This window comes from Elephantulus edwardii, unplaced genomic scaffold, assembly GCF_000299155.1.
Source record: "Elephantulus edwardii isolate Elephantulus edwardi_28Jun2011 unplaced genomic scaffold, EleEdw1.0 scaffold00086, whole genome shotgun sequence".
In the NCBI taxonomy this organism is placed as follows: domain Eukaryota; kingdom Metazoa; phylum Chordata; class Mammalia; order Macroscelidea; family Macroscelididae; genus Elephantulus; species Elephantulus edwardii.
The window spans coordinates 6,852,951-6,872,406 of record NW_006399836.1 but is presented as its reverse complement, the minus strand read 5'-3'; the positions used below and the strand labels follow the sequence as shown (position 1 = coordinate 6,872,406).

The 19,456-nt window shown below is 56.5% G+C and overlaps 1 protein-coding gene across 1 annotated transcript; it reads right to left on the bottom strand.

Annotated features, from left to right (window-relative positions):
* Positions 1-2,625: 2,625 nt before the first annotated feature.
* On the bottom strand, positions 2,626-19,444 carry CBX7 (chromobox homolog 7). The gene is made up of 6 exons (XM_006890111.1): positions 19,376-19,444; positions 16,995-17,038; positions 10,512-10,577; positions 6,194-6,260; positions 3,243-3,594; positions 2,626-2,783 (listed from the first exon to the last, which is right to left on the bottom strand). Exons 1-6 carry the CDS (start codon positions 19,442-19,444, stop codon positions 2,626-2,628), a joined length of 756 nt encoding a protein of 251 aa, XP_006890173.1.
* Between the last annotated feature and the right edge of the window lie 12 nt (positions 19,445-19,456).

The window sequence follows — 19,456 nt, the reverse complement described above, 5'->3', positions numbered from 1 at the left end:
CTCCCTTGTGAAGGCATGTGCTTGGAATCAGAGGCCCCGCCCCCCCAAAATACATTCATTGAGTCTGAACAAAGCTTGACGCTCATTCTGTGCAAAGGAAGCGTTCTTGTGCTGAGACCTGGCGGCCATGTGTGACCGCTTATAAAGCATAAGCTAACCCACCTCACAGAAGCATACACAGTGCCTTCCAAGGGAGCAAGAGGGCATAAGGGCAAGGGGCATTTCACCCTAGGAGCAGTTATCCAGGAGGGCACCCACCGGAAGTGGGCCACGTCAGGTGCAGGGGGCACACTGCCCATGTCTCACTCTCACAGCAAACAAAAAGTACCGACCAGTCTCTCTACATTCAGAAATAGGATGGGTGGGGCAGGGGGCGGGAGAGGGCTGAACTTCTAGGCCCACCCCCACGCCCACCCCCCAGTACTGGCCTTGGGGGAATGGGGGGCCAGGAAAGAGTCAAGATATACTTCTACTTCAGGACTTCTCATCCCAGGCCCTGTTGGGATGCTCCTGGGCTGGAAGGGGTCTGGCAGCAGCCCCTCACTAGTTCCCCAGTCCTTCCAGGTAACATCCTAAAAGCCTGTCAGTCCTGAGGCGCCTGGCTGCCTTGGGCTGGGTCCTCAGCCACAGGTCCCTCCTGGCATTCAGATCCAAGGTGCGGGGTGCCATACAGGGCCTAGTAGTGGCAGCAGGGGTCAGGGACAGAGCACCCCAACCCCAAATTTAATACAATTAGCTCCGAAGGTGTCGATGAAGTAGCAAGAGTCTTGAGCCCCTGTGAGCAGTCCTTGTGGCCCAGAGCTGCCTGCCACCTTCCAAAACAGGGGCCACGCACATTCAGACTGCTCAAGGAGAGGAGGGCTTTGGGGACACATGCGAGACACCCCTCCCAATCGAAGCTTGTCACAAGGGCAGGACTGGGAAGGGGGAAAAGCCATTCTCTGTGACCCTCAGCCTCTAGATCCCATCACCTCTGCTGCGAGCCTCTCCATCCTGGAAGGGCCCTGCATGCCAACTCTAAGCTTTGGCTTCCCCTCCTCGGGGTCCCCTGGTCTGACGGGTGGAGCTCTCCACACCCTCTGCTTTCCCTGACCGGTCCCTCCATACTCCCTGGGCCTGGAGAGACTGTCCCCCAGTGGAAGCACTGAATTGACCCTGGACAACTAAGCTTTAAGGGGGAGGGAGAAATTCTGGGATCTGGAATCTTGCCAGGGAGGTACCCTAAAAACATACATGGGGTACAGGCTGTCTTTGGTTTGGGGACTCAGGAGGAAGTGTGTCAGGTGAAGGGTCACCCCAGCTGTGCCTCAGCAAGGGTCCTGCATACTCGCAGGGCACACAGGGTCGGGCGGGCCAAGCCTCTCGGGATTACAGGGGTGACGGGAGGGATGAGCATGTGGCCTCTGCCTGCGCCCCCGGTACCTCCACTCCTGAAGGGGGCAGGGTGGGCTTGGCTCCTCACAGGGCACCAACTGGAGAATGAATAGCCCTCCTCCTGGCAGACAGCCCCGCACCCAGCCTGTGCCCTGACACAGCAGCCCTTCACCCCAAGGCTAAGCCGAGTCCCCCTCCCTCAGGAAAACAAGTAGGATAAGGGTTGAGTTGGAAGTCAGAGTGGAAAGTGGAAGGGGGTGTTCAGGGTTGAGGAGTGCCCTGAGAGAAGGTGGTCGGATGCCCCCTCCCTCCCAGACCACCCGCACTCACATCTGGGTGGGCTGAGTTGAGGAGGGAGGCAGGAAAAGAGGAAGGTCACCTGAGTCAGAAAGAACAAGGGCCCACAGGGAGGAAGGGCAGGGCCCGAATGTTGGCACACCTCTGCCAGGTGATGTAGGACACCTGCAATCCGGCCAGGTGAAGCCACAAACCACACCTGCATGGCTGGAGGATCAGAAGGCACCTGTGCCAGGTCGTCCCTGCCTCCTCCAGCCTCTGCAAGCGAGCTGAGCAGGTGATGGGCAGGACAGGGGAGTGTGGGGGCCCGTGGGACACCTCCATGCTCACCTGGGGCTTCTGAACAGTAGGCCTGCAAAACCACCACCCTCCACCGCGGTGCAGACACCATGTGCACGCAGCACCAGGACAAATGTGACGATTGGCAGGCGCATGTGTGCACACCTGCACAGGTGAGAGGAGGTGGGGCGGAGCTACCAGCAGAAGGGTGATGGGTGATGGGCTCCTCTCAAAGGTAATGCTCTCCTGCTCCTGTCTGACCTCACCTCTCCTCAAGGCCAGCCTCCACATTCCACAGCAAAGCTGGAGTGGGGAGTTCAAAAGGCATGCCCAGGAAAAAGCAGGGAGGCAAGGTCTCCCGCGGGAGCCGGTCAGGGTCTTCCTGTCCTTCTGAGCTCCTGGAACCACTGCTGTGCCTCTAGAAGAATGGTGACGGTGGAGGTGTCCAGGAGGTGACTGTCCCCCTCCTGCGGAGCAGGACCTCAAGAGCCAGGAGTCTTTCTGTAAACATCCCTCATCCCTCAAGGGGCAGGTGGGGGGGAAGCGCTGCGACTTCCCTCCTCCCTGTTTCAATGTTGTTTTTCAAATAAAATAATTACCCTGCCCTACCCCCTCCCCATCTCTGGAAGTCCCCCACCCCAAAGAAACAGTTTAAAAACAAGTAAAAACAACGATTCAGAACTTGGCGCTTCGGTCTCGGAAGAAGCCTTCGGCCGCCTGGGCCTCGCGGAAGGTGACGGTGATGGAGTTGGCGGTGATGTCGGTCACAGTCACTTCACTGGGAGGGAGCGCGGGTGTCCAGGAAGGGGGCCCCTCAGCCAGGTCAGCATCTCCTACAGAGAGACAGGGACCACGTGGGCAAATGGTGAGGGAAAGCAAGTAATAGGGACCATCTGCAGGCCATCCGCGCCCCCTCCACCAGGTCCCCTCTCCAAGTCTCCAATCTGGCAGGATCCAGACCATGGTGGGCACAGTGGCAGAGGGTCAGGGCTCAGCCCACAGTGGGCACAGGGGTGAGGGTCAGGGCTCAGCACACAATGGACACCGGGGCAGTGGGTCAGGGTGCACCCAGGGTGGGCACGCGGGTGCAGGGTCAGAGTTCAGCCCACAATAGCCACTGGGGCAGAGGGTCAGGGTGCGCCCAGGGTGGACACAGGGCCACGGTCACTGTGCCTGTCCCTTGACTGCACGTCCCCAAGGTTGTGGCCCCCTCTCTCGGCACTGGGCCAGAGAGCAGGCAGACCCACAGGGACTTGTCCAGCATCCAGGGCCCTGGGCACAGAGCGTCTTACCCTCCTCTTCAGGGGGCTGCTCAGCGGGCTCCCACTCGCTGGCCGCCTGCAGGCCGTCCTGGGCCGGGGACTCCTGCAGGAAGAGCTCCCGTCGATGGCTGTGACTCTCCCGGCTGGGCCCGCGGGGCGGGAACTTCTTGCGTGAGAGCCGCAGGTACTTGTGGGCCTTGCGCGGCTTGCGGAGCGGGAAGGGCAGGGTGGGCACCAAGGGGCCCTTGTCCACCAGCTCGGGCGCCCCCGCCTTGACCACCCCCTCGGGGCTCCCGCTGCCGGGTGGGTGCGGCAAGGAGAAGCAGAGCTTCTCCCTGCCCTTGGCCTTGTGGGAGCTGCGCAGGTCCATGCTGTACAGCCGCTGCGGGGGCAACCAGGGCACCGCGTCAGCCCCACCCTCCCTGCGCACATGCCGCACGCACGCGGTTCCTGCGCGGTTCCCGCCGGAGCGCCCTGCCCGCAACTGCGCCCGCGCCCGCGCCCGCCCCACGAGCTGCGCCGTCGCCCACCCCGAGCTGCCGGCCTGAGGCCAGCTGTGCCTCGCGGCCCGGCAGCGCCCGCTCACGTCCCCACTGGCAGCTCGGGTAGGGGCTCCAGGGAAACAGCAGAGCAGCAGCAACAGGTACCAGTGACACACTGTTTTGCAGCACAAAAATTAGGAGTTCTTCTTGGGACAGGAAGCACTGCTCCCAGAGGGGGCTCGAGGCTGACCCTGCACTTGCCTGGCACAAGTGTGAGGGGAGGGGGACGCGCTGCCCCGGGCACACGGGCAGTCCCTTGTGGAGGGACAGAGCCTTGGCAGCCTGTAGAGCGCCGTCGGTGGAGACTGCCTATACCTCACCCCAGCCAGTGCTCCGCCTGGTAAAACGGAGCCGGGTACACATTCTTCTGCCCAAACAGCTGGGATTTGGAGTTTGTCTTACTGACTTTGGGGGGAAAGCATGAGAAATCAAGAAAAAAACTTGGTGCCAAGATGGTGAAGCCCCTGGATCCCTCTGGGATGCTTCCTTTGATGGCCTCCTGTCACCAGGGGCCAACAGGATGAGGAGGAGGCCGCCAGATGTGCCCTCTGAGATCAAAACCTCCTAGACAGGGAGGCAGAAGCCACAACACAGCTTCCCTTCTCCAGCCTGCCTGCTTACGCCCACTCCTCCTCCTCCAGGGATGAGAGTAGAGGGGCTGAGCAGGGCTAAGCTGGGACAGGTAGGGGAGACTCTGGAGGGGCTGGGTGCCTCACTCCTGCAGCAAGCCCCTGCCACCTCCCAGATGCCCCCAGTGGCACTACCTCCTAGACACACACTCTCCCACTGAATGGAGGGAGGATAACTCTTGACACCAGGTCATACAACACTGCGGCGTCCTCTCTCATTCATCACTCCGTCTTGGGGAAGCCAGAGGCCCTCTCAGGACTTGCGGCAGCCCCACAGAGAGGTCCCTGGGGCCGGTCCATGAGTGAGCCACCTGTAGCCTTACGCAGACCTTCACATGATGGCAGCCCCAGGTGACAGCGGGCTGCACCCTGAGCCAGGCCCACGACCAAGCCAGCTGGAGCACTCCCCCTGCTGACCCACAGAGCTGGGTGTGACTCTAAATGCTTATTCCTGCAGTTGTTCAGCCAGCGGGTAATTTATTACACAGCAGTAGATAATCAGAACGCCCACCCTGGAGGTAGCATGTGGTGGGCTACAGTCAGCAGTGGACAAGAAGCTCACAGAGCCCACGCCACACGTGCCAAAACCAAGCCTGGTGCACTGAGTTCATGCCATGGCTCAGAGTGGAGCTGTGTGCCAAGGGCTGTCTAAGCTCTCATCTTTACACGTACAGACCGCCAGGTCTTTCTTATGTGGCACTGCTGGGTGGCTGTAAGCCAACAACCTTTAGGTTAACAGTCAAGTGCAAAACAGTCCGGTCCACTCAAGAATTCTTATTTCAAATACCAGGTGGCCCTTACCGAATTAAAGCGAGCAGGTATTCTTAATCCTCCCTCTTTATAAGTAGAAAACCTTGAAGTCTGACAAGTGAAGCGTCTGGCCAAGCACAAAACCACACTGCTCCAACCCCACTTCCTGTTCACTGCACCAGAGTCGGTCGAGTGGCCCACATCCGAACTGTCCCGGGATGTCGCAGACAGCAACTCCCACCTGACTAGACAAGAAGGTTTCTGATGTTTCTTCTCACTGGAAAAAGGTTCATCTCAAGGGTCTAAGTGCTCTAAGAATTCCACAGTTCTGAGTCTCCATTTCTTGGGATTCTACAATTCCAGTCCTCCATACTTAATTCTAAAGTTTCTGTGTCTAACTTCTCAAATATTTCAGCGTTTGAGGACTTAGATAATCAAAAGGACATGTTTACAAGGCAGGTTATGTGTTGGGCGCTAACCAAAAGGTAAACAGTTCCAGCCCTCCAGCTGCTCTGAGGCGGGAACCGGGCGGTCTCCTCCTGTTAGGGTTTATGGCCTTGGAGACCCGATGGAGAGTGAGCCAGAATCAATCAGCAGCAGTGGGTTTTGGCTTTTTGGCTAAGCTTTTAAAAGACGCTCTGCTGGTGGAACGGTTAAAAATGCTTGGCTACTTATCAAAAGGTCAGTAGTTTAAACCCAGCCATTGACAGGAAAGATGAGCAGTCTGCTTCTCAAAGCCCCAGGGCCCCATGGGACAATTCTAGTCCAGTCGGGCCGCTGTGTGTCAGACTCACTGGATGCCCGTGGGTTTGGTTTTAAGCTTCCAGGATTCTGGGAGCCCTGGCCCATCCCACCAGGCCATCTTCCATTGGTATCATGCCCACATTCTGGCTTTCCCCAACTCCTTCCATCAAAACTTAACCCAATTGTTCCCCACCCAGCCCCCATGCCCTGGCAGCCACATCCATCCGGTCAGCTGGCCAGTGAGAAGGCCCAAAGGGGTATGGCAGGAAGGGATATCGCTGGTAGAGGCGAAGAGGCATGAAAGTGGGCGGATTACCTGCAGCAGAAGCCGCTTGGGCTTTGGCCCTCTCTTCCTGTACCCTGACGATCGGTCTCTCTCCTCCCTAGGTGCAGAGAAAAGAACACAGCGCTGACATTTAGGGAGAAGAGGGTGTCTACTTCATCCCCCCATGCTGCTGTCTTTAGGGGAAGGGACACCCTCTCTAGGCTATTCCCCAATGCAGGGACATAGCTCCCCACTGCTCCCTCGAGGCCACAACAGTGGGGTCTGGAGTTCAGCTGCAGGGCTTTGGTTTCCCATGCAAGAAGAGGGAAGTCACAGTCACTGAGGTGGGACCCAGAGAGGCATCCTGCCAAAGGTGCAGCCTCCAGGGACATGCAAAGGATGCCCCTGCCCTACATGCCACTGGCGATCCCCACAGTTAGATTCCAGTTTCGTCTCTCACTTAGAAGTGTTCCAGGGCCTTGTCAACAGCTTAGCCTCCAAATGCTCAGGACAGCGCTCTGTCCAGATGTCCATCTAGTCGAGTAGGGAGAATACATAGCCTAGATAATGTCTAGCTGGCGTCAGTCTCTGCTGGGGACCCTCCTCTCTTATGGACACAAACACACCAGGCCCACCGTGAGGACGAGAGCAGAGCCACATGTGTGACAACACAGGCCAACAACAGTGCCTGGTGGTATGGCACTGGGAAGTCCTTCCCTTCTGCCAGCCCCTTCTCATTCCTGAGCCCACACTTGGAAGGAACCTGCAGACCCTTTTCCCCTGACTGGTGGGTGATGACGTCAGGCCAGATGACTCCACCCCCAGGCATCTCCCATGTTTGAGCACCATGTAGGGGTCAGTCTCCTGGGGCTGTGGTAGGGCCCTGGAACCAGCATTCTAAACAGACACCAAAGGCCTGCTGAGCCCGTTCCTGCAGGCTGGGCCTCTTATCTCAAGCCAGGGCTGGGTGTCAGGACACCTTCCGAGCCCGGCTCTGCCCTGACCCAAAGGAGACCCTTCCCTTCCCTGAGCCTCAGTTGCCTTTTCTGGACCAAGAGGATCCCTTGTCAATCAGATACTGGGGCTCCTGGGAGAAGTCAGAGAGAGACCTAGTATTCAACAACATAGGAGGTGGAAAGACTCAGATAGCAAAGTGAGGGTGGACTAAAAGGAAGACGACGCAGTAGAGGGAAGAGGGAAGGGCTTGGGGCAAAAGGCTAACAATAATGATGGCCAGTTGATTATGATCATCATCACACGGTGGGCACTCTGGGCAAGGCACTGCTCTCAATGCTTCCATCCTCACACCACCATCTGACAGACCACTCTTAGTAACCCCACGGTACAGCAGTGGCAGCTGAGGCACAGAGATGTTGCCCAATGCTGAAGTTCTGACGACTTCTGCCACCAAAGGCCTTCTGCCTGTTAGGAGTCAACCGGACCTGGTGAAGGGCCTTGGTATTTAAAAGTTAGGGGGCCCCGTCTCCTGTTTGGAGGCTGATGTATGAAGAGGCTGGATTCTGGAAGATGGGATGCTTTGTGTTGGTTGAGGGTCAGATGTGCACTGTTTGGTTGTTTTTTAATTTTGTTCACAATTGTGTGTGCGCTGATTGGATTTGCTGGATTTAATGAACAACGTGCCGTGGCAGGAAGCCTCTGGTTTAGCATCAATAGCACCTGGTGGAGGGCCTTGGTGTTTAAAAGTCGGCTGGGCCCTCGGGCTGCTGGTGTTAACTAAGTTTGGCAACTAACATTCTTCTAAGGGGTACAGCACTGGCCTGCTGTACTGAGATAACTTGGGGTTGCTGTGATACTAAACTCTGTGCCACTGGTGTGTCAAATGCCCTGACAGTTACCCATGGTGGACAGTGTTTGGTGGAGCTCCCAGATTAAGACAGGCTTGGAAGCAGTAGTGGCATCCACTTCCTAAACAATATGCCTTTGGAAACTCTATGAACTTAGAGAAACGGTAGTTATAGAACCAGGTTCAGGTCTTTTGTTCACAGGGTCGCTATGAGTCATGCTCAACTCGAGGGCACTTAACAACAACGTTCAATGTAAGAACTATTGGGAAGACATTAATGACAAGAGCTCAAGGAATCAAGGTCGCATGTGACGGACTAAAGGGTGGTGTTTTTTAAGTGAGCCTTGCTGATTTGCAAAATGATGAGTTTGCATTCAGAAAATTCAAGCTAATTACTGAGGATGTTCAAGGCAAAGTCTGCCTCGCCAACTTCCATGGCCTGAATCTTATTCGTGACAAAATGTGCTCCGTGGTCAACAAATGACAGACTGTGACTGAAGCTCATGTTGATGTCAAGACATGGCTATGAGCCACCAGCTCAAGAATTTGTTTACAATTCAGACTTTTAATAATGACAGATAAGAGTTACTGTTGTCGTTATGTCCCGTTGAGTTGGAACCGACCCACAGCTGACTCTCTGGTGGGTTTTCAGAGGCAGTTAATTGCACGGGAGGAGATTACCCATCCTTCTCCTTCAATAAAGGTGACTATTTGTGGGGGACATGAACAGCTCCAATGCACTCACTTGTTTTCCAAGACAGCAGATTTGTGGGTGTCTCCATGCACCTCATGCCTTCCTCAACTGATGACTTTTCTGACTCGTTCAAAATGAGATCCAAATCTTCTCCCAGGACTAAAAGGGTGTTCCCCTCAGCACTGCCCCATTTCTTTGCTGCCCAATCTCAGCTAACATCCCTCACCCCAGACCCATGCCTCGTCCCAGGGCCTTTTCACACACCGCCCACCCAACCCGCCCACTGATCTCTGAAGTACCCTCATCCCTTGTCATCATCGTTCCATGGAGAACATTGCTCCCCTCACTCCTAGCCCCTAGGCTGCACTCGCCACCACGTGGCGCTGCTCACAGCACCTAGTCATTTACTTTTCCTGCACTGCAGAACTGGGATGTGAGCCTGAGGTGGGAGGGACTGCCAGGTTCGTCCAGTTGTGCCTCAGCACCTGGGACAGGGCCTGCCTGGGACAGGGCCTCCCCTCATATTGCTGAGTCACCCTCTCATCACTGAGTGTCTGAACCACTCCCAGGGTCACCCTCTCGGTCCACGCCAGGGAGGACTGCGCTGACCATCCCTTCGACAAACACGATGCCCCCTTTCTTGACTTTCAATAGATATTTGTGGAACAAACGCAAGAACGAGTCCACTCACTCACTCCCGCCGAGTCAACTCTAGCTGACAGGAGCCCCCACAGGACAGAGCTTCTGAAACCTGCACGGAAGCAGGGACCACCTCTCTTGCCCATGGCAGAATCATCTAGCTTCCCCCAAACCGCCAACGCACACGCATGGAGGAGAACGCACACGTGTGCCCAGACTTAGTAGTGTGCACGTGCATTCACACACCTGTGCTCCCCACGAGAACCCCAAGAGGGGAGCACTGTTATCTCTATTTCACAGATGGGGAGACTGAGACTCAGAGAGAGAAAAGGCCTTGCCCTGCACCTCGCAGTGGGTGAGTGGCAGCAGTAAGGTTTGAGCTCAGGCTGCCATCAGCCTCATGGTCTCTAATCACATCAAACTCCAAGTCATTCCTCAGGCCAGGCCCTGCTGAGCAGCTGGGCACCAGAAGAAGCTGTGGGGTGGGGATAGCCTGAATTTTAGAGGAAATGACAGGTTCCTTTGATTTGGTACCGGGAAATGACAAGGAGTCAGGAGAGCTCAGAGCTGGGCCGCTGGGAAGGCAGGCTGGCTTCTCCTCAGAAGGCTGCACCAGGAGAAGCAGCTCTATTGTCAAAGTCACACACACACACAACGACACAGCAGTCACACACCAGCCTGTACTGTCCCTGAGAATTACAGGTCTCGGGGCCTCTGTGTAGACACTCAAGCCATTCACTGGTCCCTTCCAGGTGGGAGACAGAGGCCCTGAGAGGCCAGGCTGGGCCAGAGCCACAGACCACTCAGCCAGGAGGCGTCCAGGTGGGACATGGCACATGGACAGTGTCATCTCAGGGAGGCTCATTGCTGCTCTGGCACCACCAGCACCGGTGACCCTGCCCCTCACACCCAGCTGATGCACTTTGCCATCCCTGGCCTCAAATCAAACTCCCCCTTGATGGAGAAATCAGGACAGCGTTACTGGGGCGGCCCACTTCACAGCTGTGGGGAGATCTGGGAGTAGAGGAAGCAGCAGACATCACCCAGCGACAGGAAAGGGACCCAGGCCCTCGGCTGCTGAGCCTTGGTGCCATCCTCTGCCAGCTGCAGGCCAGACTGATCCCACTGCCCCAGAGAACGTCCTCCCCCCTCCCCACAGTCCCTCGACAGAGCCAAGAGCAGGCCCGCTACAAAAGCCCTGAGCCTGCTGAAGCCCAGCAGTGGCCTCTTACTTCTCCTCATAGGCCAGGACCAGGCGGGGGTCCAGGATGTGTTCTTCTGGCTCCCACGTGCTGTACCTGCGGAGAGAGAGACAAAAGATCAGTGACACTCTGCCCCCAGCTGGCGGTCATAGAGGCCTCTGCTGTCCCCTGGGCTGCCGTCTGCAGGCCTGTGTCCCTTCCTGGTCCAGCATAATGGCCACTCGGAGGAGCTGTCACTGGGCACTCAGGGTTAGGCTGAGGACTTCTTGGGGCTCCCCTGGCACTAGAACTCCTTCAACTGAACACGGATCACATCATGACTGTGCCCAACTCCGTTACAACACAGTCACCTCAGACTCATGAAAGGCCCACAACAAACAGGCCCTGTAGGTCCCAGGATGCCCTGTCTTAAGAGGGTCAAGAGGAAGTGGCAGAGAGCCACTTGGAAAAGATGGGCCGTGTCTATACCCCAGCATCACCCTCGCTGGCCGTGCAAGCCAAAGCCAGAACAATCCACTCCATGGCTGGGCCCCACTCCTGCTCCTAGAAAAGCAGGGTGTGCTGACTGGGTTAAACCCCAGCTCCCCAGAGCAGGGCCTGGCACACGGCTTGTGCCTCGTGAGAGCGGGGGACTTAAGCTGCTCCCCTCCGTGTCCTCTGCCATGTTTCACTTCCCAGATGCCTCTGTAGCTCCTTTTGTCTCTAGCCAAGACCTCAACAAGTCTCTGCCTAATGGTCCAATGATCAATTATCCAAGAACATGGCACCCCTCCTGGAATTCCTACAGGGACTGGACACCACCCCAGACCAGGGAATGCCCCACTTACTCTGAGGTTTACTTATTACCTGCCTTTGGAGTGGCTCACATTGCTGTTTAAATGATGGTATTTTAAAAGTTATCCTAGCATGCCTCTAAAAATGCAAAATCCTGTTATAAATAAGCCCAAACCGAACCTGTTCCATAGAGTCCATTCTGCCTCATGGGGGTGATCGGTTCGGTTCTCGACACTGCCAATCTTAACAGGAGAGCCAGCCTCCTCTTTCTCTTGGAGAATATCTAGTGGATTTGAACTGCTGACCTTTGAGTTAGCACGTCAACATCTACATATCCTACTATGCCACTGTGCTTTAGAAGTGTGTATTTCTGCAGTGTTCTATGATTCTGTCAGAGGCTGTGCTGTGGAGCTCCAAGATAAGAAGGGAGATGAACAGGCATCAGGGAGGTGTGAGGAGGCAGAGAGCCACAGCAGTCAGTCCCTGACCCTAATCAGCTAAGACTTCATCCTAAATGACCGGAGTGCCTCCTGCGACACTCAGCAGTGATCCACAGCCGCCCAGGGCAGCATCCTCCTTCCCTCTGTTCTTCCCCGTCAGGTGTGCACAACTGTTCTGTGCCAGGGGCTCGGCCCAGAGGACCTCACAGGCCAGATGGCAGCAGTGACCGCCACACCTCTCTCCCTCTGTACACGCTGCACAGCCTCCTGGCAGCCTGGCCCTGCACTGGACTCCTTGTCATCCTCATCGCTTTCCCAGATGCTCCTTCCAAGCCCTCCCCGCACAAGGTTTTTGGTGCCTGGCCTGGGCCCTGATTACGGGTGACACCCCCCCACACACACACAGTTGAGTATACAGCTCCGCCCCTGGGTGCTGGCTCCACCCCCACACAGGTGCTCAGAGAAGGGCTGCTCAAGTCCTGGCAGTTTCACTCACCCCTGCAGAAAACGAAAGTGAACTAGGTGAGGCCCAAACTGTAAGTGACCAGAGGCCCCAGAGACTGCAGGTCACCCAACTCCCCAAATAAACGTGGCATGTTCTCCACTGTAATAACAAGAAAGGGGGCTCCAAGGGAGCTCTGGTGGCCTAGTGGCAAGAAACTTCACTGCAATCTCAGAGGTGCGTGGTTCGAATCCACCAGATGCTCCGCTGGAGAAGGAGGAACAATCTCCTCCTGTCAGATTCGATTTGATGGTACACACACACACACAAAAATTACTTTAAAAATTTTTTAAAAAAGGGGTTCCTGGGTTTGTGCTCCTCCTCCAGCTGTTGGATATCTATCACTAGTCTAGTCTGCTCTGTCCTGACCACTTCCCCATGTTTGGTTTGGGGCTTTTTGGCTCTTTTTTTTTTTTTCTGATGTAGTTGCCATGTGATTTCTGGTAAATCCCTACCCTTCCCTGCCCCTCAATTTCCTTCTCTCAAGAATAACAAGCGCCACTGTCACTGTAACAGCGAGATGAAGCGCCACCATCACTGTAACAGCGAGATGTCGGGGTGGCCGCAGGCCAGGAACCCCTCCACTCCTCTACCAGGTAGGCAGGTTCTGTTATTGGCCCCATTTGACAGATGAAGGCACAGAGGCGAAGCTGCCTGCCTGAGGGCACTGCCCGAGTAAGTACCAGCCTGTAAGTCACTTTGCCTCCTTGACCGGGTGAAGGCTCTGCTGGCCCGATCTTGACACAGATGGCAGAAGGAGGTGAGGCTGTGTCTGGCTTGGAGAGAGGGGCGTGCACCAACTTCTTAACCTCCTGGACTCTCCATCGTAAAGTAGGGGTGCTTTCCCTGCCCCCTCAAAGCGGAGGAACCTCGAGGCTTCAGCCAGGAAAGCATGTGGCCTGAGTGTTCCCGGGCTGCAGGGAGATGGGCTAGCCCACACCCGAATCCCTAAAATCTCATGAGGGCACAGTAGCTTGGGGCGGGAACCCCGACTCTCCCCGCCTTCAGCGGCAGGGCTCGCGCACGCACACCCCCGGTGGCGTCGGCCATGTCGCAAGCCAATGGGGGACAGAGGCGGGGACAAGCGGCCCGAGATAAACACGGCCACGTGACCGCCCCACCCGCCGGCTGGGAGCCGGTAAACAAGCCGGGCTCTGCGCGCAGACTCCAGCCAGGCCGGGGGCGCACAGCCCCTCCCGGCCAGCCTCTGCTCAGCCGGGGCGCTGGGACGAAGGGGCTCGGTGCCAAGCGGACCCAGGGTCCCCCAGAGCCTGGCCATGACAGCACACCTGTAAACGCCAGGCTGTAAGCTGCCCCAAGTGGGCAGCGCTGTCCATGAACAGGGGCTCCTGGGCAGGGCGCCACTGTCTGGGGGGACCCCTCGGCTTTCTCTTCCATAAAGTGGAGGTGGTAATTAGTCCCTGTCTCCTGAAGTCGTTTGAGGATTAGATGTGTTAAGCCACAGAAAGTACTTAGATCAATGTGGTCGTCATGAAAACCAAATAGAGGCAAGTGAACTTTAAAAGCCTAGAGAGCAAGCCTGGCTCGGAGTCACGGCCCAAGGCAGACGCCAGGCGAGAGTTCAAACCCAGGATGTGGGGTTGCAGCTGCCTAAGCCCATCCTTGGAGGGAGCAGCTGTGGAGTAAGATCCTACCTCTCCTGGTCTCAGGTGGTGGTCGAGGCCCTGGGAGTTAGGGTCTCATTTTCCGGATGGGGAATGGAGCCTCAGAGAGGTGGAGGTTTTTACCTTGGGTCACACAGGTGGAATCCAGAACGCGATTCAAAAGCACGAAGATGGCGGTGCAGAGCCTCAATACTGCCCATTGAAGCTAGCTGGGTATCACAACACAAGCCCCCAAAGCCTGGGGTCAGGCAGCCCTTACGTCACATGTGACCCCAACTGTACAACAAGAGGCAAGGCCTCTTCTCCACTGTGGGCTTCTGTTTATAAAACGAGCCCCTGTGGGCAACTCCTGGTCTCTGGAGCAGGACATCATGCATGTTAAAACAGAGGGTTGGCCATAATGGAAGATCCTCAATGAGCTGGACCAACAGTGACTTCAGCACACGGCTGCAGACTCTGAGGATGGCACAGGCCTGGGCACCGGGTCATCCTGTTGTATCAGGGCTGACATGAGACCGAAACAACTCCACGCGCCTCGCACCAGCACAGGCAATTCAGTGGGTCCAAGCCTGGCGCAGAGCAGGGCTTGACGGTCAGCAGGCTGTGATCTCTGGGAGGGCAGATGGCCACATCTTTCTCCACAGAGGTTGTGGAGACTCCATGGGCAGTTCTGCTTTGCCCTTCGGGGTCTCCATGTGCCAGAATCTACCCAAGTGCAGCTGGCATGACTGGCAGCCTGGTCATTGTTTACTGTCCCTGTTAATAATAACTGAACACTTAAGTCCCATCTCTGCAGCCAGAAGCACAGCTGCGGTGCGGCGAGTAGGGCGCACACCCCGGGGAGGCAGCCGGGTGAGCAGTTTCTGTGGCCACCTCGATTTCCCGCACCCACCGGCAGAGCTCAGTCAGCAACGTCTAACTAACTGCCACAGGCGCTCTTCCATGTAGACCCACTGGAGCCCAAAGCCCGTGAGTGTGGCATGGGCAGCCAGGCCTGGACCAAAGTGTGAGGGAGCCACGTGGCCCAGTCAGGTCCTGTTCCAGGATTCCCAGAAGCCCCTGGGGAAGGGCCTCCAACAGCACACACAGGGGTCCACCTGGTGGCCTTAGCATAGTAAAAGAATCACACAAAGGGGCCATCTCCCCAGCACTGGGGGACAGGCCAAAGAATCCTGCAGGGACTCTGCTCTGGGATGCTAGTCCCTTCTCTTGCTCTGATGGGCTGTGCACTCATTTGGGATCGAGAACAATGGGAAGCCTCACTTAATAAGTGCCTCTCCGGTGGCCTACCGGTGGTAAGGAGGTACACTGCCAATCCACAAGCACAGTTTGAATCAAAGGCACAGCTGCTCCCCAGGAGAAAGATGGGCAGACTCCTCCCACATCCTTTACAGCCTCTGCAAACCTCCCTGATGGTCAGCTCTGAGTTGGTTCTGACTATACAGTGAAACAACAATCTGTTTAGAGAAAGCAATCTTTCCAAAGATGGACTGGAGAGAAGGAAGAAACGGCCAAGAGAGCCTGAAGACCAGGGCGAGGGTCAGCCCAGCTCGATGCAGTGCCCTCCTGGGATATAAGCTGTGAGGGAGGTGACGAGCCCAGGGAACGGGTGCCCTCTGCCGCCACTCGCCACTCGGCAACTTCTCTTTCTAGCTCTAGCTCGCTCAGGGCTCTTCACCCGCCTCCTCTCACTTCTTCCCTCCTCCCACCCCCGGGTCATGAGTCTACCTTGATCAGCCCAGAAGAGAAGAGGATCCTCCTTCACATCCACTGTGTTGGGAAGACCCAAGGCAGACTACAGGAGGCTCTGGTCGCCTAGTGGTAAGGAGCTGCGCTGCCAACCCAAAGGCATATGGTTCCTATTGACCAGCTGATGAGCAATCTCCTCCCAGGCAATTTACAACCTCTGAAAACCCGCTGCAGGGTCAGCTCTGAGTTGGTTCCGACTCAACAGCATATAACAAGGGGGTTGCTATAGACCAGTCACTACTTGTAGTCTCCAGGATGCCTGTGACCCACCCTCAAATGTGCCCTTTAGTGAGAGGAGACCAGAGGCTGGACCTCAGAGCAGAAAGAGAACTCTTGGAGCATGGGAGGCCGTCTTCCCCTCGGCTGCCTCTCTCCACCATGTGCACCCTTCCCCAACAAGCGCTTCCAGGACCCAGTATCAGGTCAGCCCCAAAAGCTACAGATGAGAAAGCCCCTGGCACAGACATCTGCCCCTCAGGGGCTGAGGGGGTTTCCAGGAAGTCAGTCTCAAGGGGCAGGGATGCTCATAGACCAATGGGAGACCTGGCCAGCTCATTTGTTCTTTTCCTTATAACTCCCTCCTGGGAGGCTGCTAGGAGGGCTCCCGATTGGTCCTGAGCAGGGGTGGTGGGGCAACCCAGGAAGTCTTCCACCTAGTCCGCTCCCTGCCCACTCTGTGATGGTGATATTGCAGTTCCCACTGAGAAAATACCGGAAAATGATGAAGCCTCACTCATGGCTAAAGAGGCAAGTGGTGTAGTAGTTAACCAAAGGTCAGCAGTTCGAATCCATCAGCCACTCCAGGAGAGAAAGCCTCGGCAGTCTACTTCCTAAAGATTACAGCCTTGGAAACCCTACATGTCCTGCTCTATCTTGTAGGGTAGAACTGATTTGATGGAGATGGGGTAACAGATGTGTGTCCAGCTCTGCTTCCACTTGACCTAAGGCAAGCTGCTTCCTTTCTCTGTTTCCTTACAGGTCACATGGAAACCTACCGGGTCTGTGGCGAGGTGGGTTCAGGCTCTGCCCCAGCGACACTGGCACCGAAGGCTCGGTGCTTCACTCACTAGACTTCCACGCCCAGCTCCACAGACCCTCCCCACAACCAGCAGTAGGTCAGAAGCCCCTCCCTCTGACCAGCAGCCATCTCTGAAGTAAAGGTGCTGAGCCTTTGCCTCCCAAGTGCCGAGAAAACCCAGAGGAAGGGGAGGAGCGAGGGGGGTGTGGAGAGAAGCGAAGCTGGTGGCCCACCCAGACCCTTGTGTGCTCCTCTCAGCTGGCAGAGAAGAGAATGGTCAGCTAACCCATTGAAAGCACTTATAAGAGGAACTGGAGCTGGAAGCTGGCAGGGAGGGGGCAAAAGGCAGGAGGAGGTCCGAGGGGCAGGCAGACACACACACACACACACACAGAGGAATCTTACTTTGGGGGCCATCCTTTCCACTTCACCAGATACTCGACTTTACCCTGGGAACAGAGAGAGAGAAACAAACATGGTGAAGTATGCAGTCTCCTCGACCACCCCTCAATCTCAGATCCTCTCTGCAGGCAGGGGTCCCCAACAAATACGAAGTCTGGGACCCTCCAGCACATCTTTGCCAACTCAGAGGCTCCTACATTTGGGTGTCACATGAGCATCCGGACACTACGAGAACACAGTGCTGGGGCAGAAGAGTGGAGCTGGGGGACCGACACCTCATATCACACGAGGGAAAACTGAGGCCAAGGAGGAGACATGCATGACCAGAGAGCCACAGTATGATCCCAATCACAAGCCTCTTTTAAGACTGTTAGATTCTCCAAATCCTGGAATACTTCCTTGGCTGTTCCTCTTGCCACTTTTAACTCAAGCTGCCATCAACCCTGTCCCAAGAGAAGTTGTCTGCAGCTGAAGGCGAGAGGCAAGTGACTTCAGGACTGTCCCAGAGAAGGTTTAAAGTCCTCATCTTCAGAAGAGGTGGTCACAACTCCAACTGGGAGACTATAAAGCCAGGCTCCCTCTCAAGGTCACTGTAATTGTTGACACTGAATCAGACCCTTGGCCATGTGTTCTACAGAGTTGGAGGATTTTTTTTCCATAGAGTTTTAACTGGCTGACTTTCTGAAGTAGATTGAGAGGCTTTTCTTCCTAGTCCATGTTAGTCTGGAAATTCTGCTAAACTTGCTTAGCCTCAGAACATGCAAGCCTCCAATGACAGGAAACAGGTGGATTTGCTCAAGGTGTGCACTGGCCAGAAACTGAACAGGGCCCTCTTCTAGGGCAGATGAGAATTCTAGCACTGTCCCCACCGAAACCATTTTCCCCCTCCCCAGCCGTTTTGGGAGGTGGAGTTGAATCAAGGGGGTCTTTTAAGTTTTCAGTCCCATCTCATCAGTCCACGAAGCCCACCCACACCACAACTTTACAGCTAAGATTTGTCCCCTCTTCAAAGAACCCTTCTGAAAACACCTGTATTAACTTCCTCCTTCACTGTTTTATCTCCTCTGCCAGCAAGCCAGATCTGGGAGGGGAGGGATGCATTCTGGGGCTTACAACAGTGCCTGGTACAGACTGGATCCTTACTCCACCCTCCAGTGACTGACTGGGTACCCTCATGTCCACCTTGTAAGGGGCATTCACTGTGTCTCAGGTTACACTACCTGTAAGGCACCACAGAGAAAGCTAAGATGAATAAATGAATTCTCCCTAAAAAAAAAAAAAAAGACCAGAGGGAAAAGCCCCAAGAATATGAGAATGTGCAATCTCAAAGGACCTGAGAGAAGGGAGGAGACCAGTGGTCCACCTTGACCCTCTGCCCTGATCCAAGCTAGACGACTGACATCTCTCTTGAAAGGTGGGACCATCATCAGGCAATCTTTGCTCCAGTTCTGCTCCTGCCTGTATCCTGTCCTGTGACCTTTGGTGGGTCATTTCTCCATCCTGGGCCTCAGTTTCTGCTCCCATCAGATGGGTGCGGGGACCCCTCCAAGGCTCCTCCCGGTTGTGCTCACTGGAGTCTCCGAAGGGTTGCACACGAAGACGAGGTTGTAAAGCAGGACAGCGGGTGCGAGGAGAGGAACTTTTCCCGGAGACTTTCCGTCCGGATTTCCAGTTTGGGGCGAGCCCCACTCAGCAAACACGTGCGCGGGCAGCGTAGACGGCGGGAACCGGGGCTGCCAAAGTCCAGCCTGGAGGCGCGCGGCGGAGCCCCGGGTGGCAGGCGCCCCTCGGGCCGCAGGGTGTGTGTTTCGGAGACGGCGGAGGGGGCGGAGCCTCGAGGATGCCCCGCACAGCGTGAGGCCTCGCAGGCCCAGGGGGTGCGGAGGACGCGCGCCCGGGGGAGGCCGGCGAAGACGCGGGATCCCCGAGGGACAAAGTCCGGCAGCACCTCCGAGCCGTGGGCTGGGACCTGGGCTCGACTTGCCCCAAGTTCTGCCCCCCCCCCCCAACTTCAGGGACCTGGTGCGGAGGACTCGACAGTTCCGAGTTGGAGCCCCACCGTGGCTGCTGCTTCACCTCGGCCTCAGTCTCCCCCTGCTGAGAATGGGCTGGCGGAGAAGACGCGATGGCGCTCGGGGAGCGCGCGCCGTCCGCTCGGCTGTCTGGCGCAGGCGGCCACGGCTGGCCCCGGCATCCTGGGGCGACAACTTTTATTCTACTCACCCTACAAGGTGGCGGGGTTAGGGGACCGGGCCAGGGAACCGGGAGCCGGCCCGGGGGCGGGGCTGCTCGGGCCCTCACCCCCCCAACGTGAAGAGGCGGCGCTGGGGAAGGAGGACCCCTTCATAAGGGGTCCCGGGAGCCGCCCCCGGGGGCAGCCTCACCTTCCGCACGCGCTTCTTCCGGATGCTCTCCACTGCGAACACCTGCTCGCCGATGGCTGACAGCTCCATGCGGGGCGGCGG